This window comes from Emiliania huxleyi (assembly GCF_000372725.1).
Source record: "Emiliania huxleyi CCMP1516 chromosome Unknown EMIHUscaffold_134, whole genome shotgun sequence".
Lineage (NCBI taxonomy): Eukaryota > Haptophyta > Isochrysidales > Noelaerhabdaceae > Emiliania > Emiliania huxleyi.
The window spans coordinates 193,163-199,704 of NW_005201249.1; the positions used below are offsets into that span (position 1 = coordinate 193,163).

General features: G+C 68.1%; 1 protein-coding gene across 1 annotated transcript; it reads right to left on the bottom strand.

The window, feature by feature from the left end:
- Positions 1-3,120: 3,120 nt before the first annotated feature.
- On the bottom strand, positions 3,121-3,347 carry EMIHUDRAFT_49391 (hypothetical protein; the record flags this gene model as incomplete). The annotated part of the gene is made up of 2 exons (XM_005788538.1): positions 3,121-3,171; positions 3,228-3,347. Coding segments are annotated over 2 exons (171 nt in total), but the record flags the coding sequence as incomplete, so codon positions are not given.
- Positions 3,348-6,542: the final 3,195 nt, after the last annotated feature.

A 6,542-nucleotide genomic window follows, 5' to 3' on the forward strand; every position in this document is an offset into this window, starting at 1 on the left:
GAGCGGTACGATCTGGCTTCGAATGCGTGGGAGGCGGCACCACCGATGGCAACGGAGAGGGCATCTTTCGGCCTTGTCTCGCTGTAATTTTGAACCCAGGTTTTGTCTACTATTCCATTGCATTGCTGTGGCAGCCTGTGCGCGGACCGCCGCACAGCCGCGGTACCGGGTTGGCTGCCGCCGCTGTGTCTCGGCGCCTCTCGGCCGCCTCTCGGCTGGCATCTCGGCCGCCTCTCGGGCTTGGAGCAGGGGCGCGCCTGCCGCCTCTCCGCCTTGCGCCGCACCTCCTCCCCGGCCCGTTGGTGCAGCGGCCGCCCGTCGGCCGCGAGGCTGCTCGCCGCGATGCTGAGCGAGGTCGGGTTGACGCGCGGCGCGTACGGGTACCGCGCCGCCTACAGGCAGCCCCCGAGACGCTTGCAGCCAAGCCCATCCCTCTCCTGGTGTGCCGGTCGCGAGTGCTGCCGCGCTGCCTCCCACGCACCCGCCGTCGCAGCGCAGCGGTCCCGCGCCGCAGCGCGCTCGGTCGCCGCGCTGTGCAGCCGCTCGCCCGCCGCCGCCGCCGCCGCCGCCGCCGCCCTCTCCTCTCGGCGCGCCAACCGCTCCGGTGAGCGGCCGCCACCTCCGCCGCCACCCACCCCGCCACCACCACCTCCTCCACCTCCTCCACCTCCTCCACCTCCTCCTCCTCCTCCGCCTCCTCCGCCTCCTCCGCCTCCTCCGCCCGCCCGGCTGCCCGCCAGCTCTGGACGAAAGGTGCACAGCGCCAGCTCGGCCCTCTCCCGCTCGCGCCTCGCCGCCTCGCGCCGCACCTCCGTCTGCTGCGCCGCCGCAAACAGCCGCTCCCCCGCGCTTCCGCGCCTCGAGAGCTCGCGCGAGCGAGCGTTGATCCGCGGCGCGAAGGCGGCGGCCTCGGCGCCGCAGCTCTGGCCGTCGCCCGCCGCCGCCGCCGCCGCTCTCCGGGTCGGCGCACTCGCGGGCCGCTGCGGCCGTGCTGCATGCTCGGCCGTCACTGTGCGGTGGTGGCGGAGCTGAGCCGGAACGGGCGCGGCAGCCCGCGGCGGCGAGCGGCAGCGGCGACTCGTGGAAGGAGGGTGGGCGCAGTCCGGAAGCGGATGGTCGACTCGCGGTTGGTCAGGTACAGGTGCCGGTGGCGGCAGAGAAGGAGGCGCAGGCGGAGGCGGAGGCGGAGGCGATGGCGGCAGTGCAGGCTCCGCTGCGGAGAGCTGCCGGCCAGCCGCGCGCTCGCGCTCTATCCGCCTCTCCTCGAGGAGCCGCTGGATCAGAGCGTCCCTCTCACGCCGGCGTCGCTCCACGTCGGGCTGCGCTGCTGCAGGAGGCTCTTGCGAAGCGTTGGCTAGCATTTTCCGCGCGTTCTGGCCCGTTATTCCATGTTCACAGCGTCTTCGCGAACTGGCACAGAAGGTTCGAGACGGCACGGATCTTGTGCTCCTATGCGCGGGTAGGATTGAGTCCTGTCACGGCGATCTGCTGAGGAAGGGGATCCTAGCCGAAGCGGCGCAACTCGAGGCCACCAGCAAGAGGAAGCCGCGCTCCGACAAGGGCAAGCCGTCGAAAACCGCCCCCTTTAATTCATTGCGGCCGCGGGTGGTTGCTCGGATTACTTTTCCTCCGAAGACATACTAGTTTTTTGGCGTTCTGGTGCCTCCAAAAAATGTCCGAGATCCCATGGAGCTAAAAAAAAGGTTTGCGGCGGTCACTGTCCTACCAGCGCGGGGCAGAGTGGGCCGCGGACCACACGTGTGACGTGAAGGACCTTAATTCCTTCTCTCCAGAGAGAGCCCATCTCTTGGTTCTGTCCACCCTTAGGGTGCCCTCTCGAGATCTCGCCGGGGGGTTCTGCTCCAAGAGACCTCGATAGTGCGTCCGTGTGTTTTTGCTCGTTAGGACGTGTGTGCCCGCCGCTTTTGTATTATTAATTATACACCATCTCGGCGGCCAAAAAGCCTGGACCTGAGAGTGGGAGTCAGAACGAGGGTGGGTCCACAGAAGAGGGTACACCGTACGCAGAGGCCGGAGGGCCGCCTTCAGCCCTGCCCGTTGGAAGGGAAGGTCTTGATCGCCGCGCGCGCCATCGCCCTCTCGAGCACGCCGTTGCGCCGCCGGAGCTCCGCCACCTCCTCCTGCAGCCGCGCCAGCTCCGCCTTGAGCGAGCGGGCCTGCAACGGGTCCTTCGTGGCGGCCAGCACCCGCGCCGACACCTCCTCGAGCGCGTCGTCGTCGACCTGCCGGCCGAGCGACTGCACCACAAAGGTGTCCTCCACGCGCCGCTCGTCGAGCGACGACGAGCGCGCGTGCATCTCGACCACCCTGCAGCCGGCAGAGGCGAGCGCCGCCGTCATCGAGGCGAGCACGCCTGCTCACGACAGCGAGTGTGCGTGGCCTGATGGGTTGTCAACGCCGCCGTCGTCGAAGCGAGCTCTGCCGTCGATGTCGGGCCCGCGCACCTGTTCACGGCTGAGCGCTGTGAAGAGACGCTGGCCCGCGCCTGCACCCCATCTCCAACGGCGTCGCACCGTGAGGGTCGTCGCGTCGGGCCTCGCCGTGTTGTCCGCGTGCACCTCGAAGCCAAACTCGTCGAAGCTCCCGTCGAGAGCGCCGCTCTTGAGCGTCGACGACCGCTCCTAATTAATCAAATTAATATTACATTAATTGATTAATTCATTAATCGCTCTTGAGCGTCGACGGCCGCTCCTGCTCACACACCGGTGTGCCAGGTGACGGGCGGCCTCCTCAGCCGCTCTTCTCGAGAGCGCGCTCCGTGTCGATGAGCAGCAAGTTGACGAGGCCGAGGCAGCAGCCGCTCACCTGGCGAGGAGACGCGCTGCCGTGAAGACACCCGAGTCCCGTGAAGAGACCCTGCCGCGAAGACCGCCGGGAAGGCAGCCGCCAGAATGGTTGCCGACTACAGCTGCGCTGACGATGGCTACTGCTCGCGCTGCTGATGTTGCTGGCGCTGCTGATGGCTACTGCTCAGCTCACCACTCCAACCAGCGAGCCGAGCAGCGCGACCCGCTTGACGAGCGGCAGCTTCCGCTGGTCGAGGGAGAGGCCCGCCGTCGGCCGTAGCCCGGCCCGCCTCAGCATCGCCTCGAGTGTGCCGCCAAAGAGCACGCCGGCCGAGTCGGAGCAGACCTGGCCGAAGGCGGCGGCCTATCGCAGGGCTTCCACGCACACGTCACGCTCCGTGTGGCTGGTTCTGGCCAAACGCGGAGTGCCGTGAGGGTGGAGAGGCCGAAAGACACGCCGAGGGTACAGTCGATTGCGTTGCCGGCCTGGATCATCACCGTGTTGTCCATGAAGCCGAAGCCAACCATTGGCAGCGCGGACGCGATGAAGTGCCGTTTGAGCTGCTCCGCCGTCGGCCGCTCGGTCTCCGCCTCTGCAAACGCCGCCCTAGAGCTGCAGCGCCTTCTTCCGACCAGGCGCCTTCTGCCGACCAGGCGGGCGGTGGCGAGCCGAGCGCGGAGCATGCAAGTCGGAGAGCAGTTCACTGTGGGGCGTGGCCGGTACTTTCACGGCCCAAGGGTGGGGGGATATGGTCCCTCGGCCCTCCCTCTACTGCCGCCGCCGAGCCCGCAGCGCCATGAGCTAGGAGCACGCGCCCGTGTCGCGGAGCTGCTGGAGCGGCTCCACGCTCCACTCGCCGTCACCCTTCTGGTTGCGGAGCGCCTCAATGTCGCGCGAATCAACATAGCCGTCGTTCAGAATGCGGCAAGATCTCAAACGCCAGCCGTCCAAGTTGGTTGACCTTTGTGTTGCGCTCCTCCTTATTTGCGAGGTTACGCATCTCGGTGACCAGCGCGAGCAGCGATGCCTTGGTGCAGCGCCAGCAGAGAGTGATGATCTCCCGCGGATGATTTGAGCACGCCCGTTGCTGCCGTGCCGTGATAATGCTCAAGCAGCAGCTGCAAGAACCGGGCCTTGCAGCCAGACTCTAAGAAAAAGGGTCCCTCTCGCTCGTCGTCATCGCTCTAGTCTGGCGCGCCCGCAGGCCCCGGCGGAGCCTAAGGCGTGTTGCCGAGAGCAACTCCAATAACTCCGGAGCGAGAACACGACCCCATAGGCATAGCGCGGGGAGGTCCACCTTGGGCTCGGCACCGGCTTTGCTTGGGAACACTCTCCATTGAAGCGCGTGGCTTGTGCTCCGTTTTGCCACCATGTTATTATTGATCGTGAAATCAAAACTAGCACCTCGCCTCTCGAAAACAAAACAAATCTCTTTCACAGTCCATGGCGCCCGCTGCTGCCGCCGACCCCAACCGAGCGCAAGCCGGCAGCAAAGAACGTGTGGCAGTGCTCTGCAAACGAGGCGACGGGGCCTCGACGGCTAGCGTCGGCCTCGCCCCCACGTGGGGAACGCTCGCCGCCTCATTCGAAGAGCTCCAGGAGTTCTTCGACGCCTTCCCCGAGAAAGATGAGCGCGCTCTCGATCGGTCCGGGGCGCGGGACGCGGAAACGCCACGCGGGGACCGTCGCTGGCCGCCTCGGCCGCCCGGGCAGGCGGAGCCTCGCCACCGCCCGATCGCGCAACCTCAGTCGCGGCGGCGGGCCGCGCCGGTGGAGGAGGCGCCAGTAGTCGTCGGTGGTCAGCTCGACCATCCGGCTGAAACCGTGGTCAAACGTGTCATTCGCTGCCTGCAGCCCATCCCGCTCTGTCGGGCAAAGGCAGGCGACCATCCCTCCAGTCGGAGTGGCGACCACGTACCATTTTAGCGGCGGTGGTTTGGCCGGAGGCGGCGGCGCCTTGCGGCAGAGGGGGCAGCGCAGCGAGCGGTCGGCGTGAGCGCACCGCGTCACGCAGTGGTGGCAAAAGCTATGCCCGCAGCCTGCATGCCGCTCAACCGCGAGACGGGTGGCGCGTCCGGCATCGCGTTTGTCGAGTTTGGTTCGCCCGAGCTCGTCGCCGCCGCCGCGCGGCTCAACGGGGAGGACCTGATGGGCCGCTCCCTCAAGATCAACGTCGCGGAGAGCAAGCCCGACGCCAAGAGGCAGCACAGCGCGCCGCCGCCGCGGCCGCCGGCCGCCGCCGCTGCCAGGCAGTCGCCGCCGCGGAAGCGCCCGCCGCCGCCTCCCCCGCCACGCCGTTCGCGTTCGCCGCAGCGGCGCGACCGCTCGCGCGGCCGTGAGCGCGGCCGCGACCGCTCGCGCAGCCGCGACCGCAGGGATCGCGACCGCAGCCGCGGCCGCAGGGGCCGCAGCCGCAGCCGCAGCCACGACCGCAGCCGCAGCCGCGATGGCAGGGGCCGCGACCGTAGCGACCACAGCGACGGCCGCGAGCGGCGCGAGCGTAGCCGCGAGCGCGTGAGAGCGTCTGCGAGCAAGTCGCGCTCGCGCTCGCCGGCAGACGGCGACGACGAGAGGTCCTCCAGCGAGGAGCGCCGCCCGCGCCGCCGCCGACGCGACCGTAGCCGCAGCCCTCCCTCTCACAGCAGCGGGCGGCGCAGCAGCGACGGCGGCAGCTACGGGGTGTGGACCCTGAGTTGACCAGGGGTTGTGCGCTGGGCCCTCCTGCTCGGCTCCAGCCAGTAGACAAGTCTTGTCACTAACAGAGTAGATGGATCTGACCTCGGGGCCGATGTGACCAAGCGCTGGTACCGTGGTTTTACCTCCCACCCATGGTCTCACAGTGTGCCGGCCGTCGCCGAGCAGTGTCGCTCACACAAGCCGCAGCACAAGTGACTGAGGGCCAGTGAGGGCGAGCCCATCGCTGTCACAGCTGTGGCAGCCGCACAGTAGGCTGTGTCACCTGTGCAAGAGTGTGTGAGCAGCAGAGGAGCTGCTCTCCAGGCTTCTGTCGCAAAGAGCTGCATGCCACCGAAAGCGCTGTCGAGGTTCGCCGAGCGCGGCGAAATCGAGGGACACCGCCACCGACGAGCGCGTTGGACTTTTCACTCCGGACAAAGACCGCTGCACAGCGGATGGTATGGGCCGTGCAGCGGTCATAGCGGCGAGGCGCGGGACCGTCTGTGGCGAAGTGGGTCGCGTCCCTCGATTTCCTCAACTCACGGTCCGCTCCCTCTAGCGCGAGCGCACGACTTGAGAGCTGACACACTTGGCTTCGCGAGCGGGCCACGTTGCACGGCCGCGGCGCACGGACTTCGCACCAGCGGCCAGTCCAGGCTCCAGCCCGCGGTGCAGCGGCACTCGACAGACTCGTCGAGGGTGGGGCTGTGGACGCCGTGGCCGTGGCAGGAGGAGGGGGAGGCGGGAGCTGCACATGTCCAAACCCTTTTATTTCACGTTCAGCAAGTAATGCGACGAAGCTTGTTGTGCGCACGCTCCCCTCTGCCTCACCGAGGCTCACCCTCCCCGATCTACGACCCCAGCCGCCCGGCCGCTGGCCGGGCCGGCGCGCGATACGCCTCGCCTCGCAGGCAACTACGCCGGCGCGCCTCTCTGCTGCGCATCCCCTGCCCCAACTCCCTAACCCCCAACCACGCCTCTGGAGACCGCTCCAGAGAAGGCGCGCCGCGCACAGCACACCGCTGCGCGAAAGCCCCCATACCGCCGCCTCCACCGAG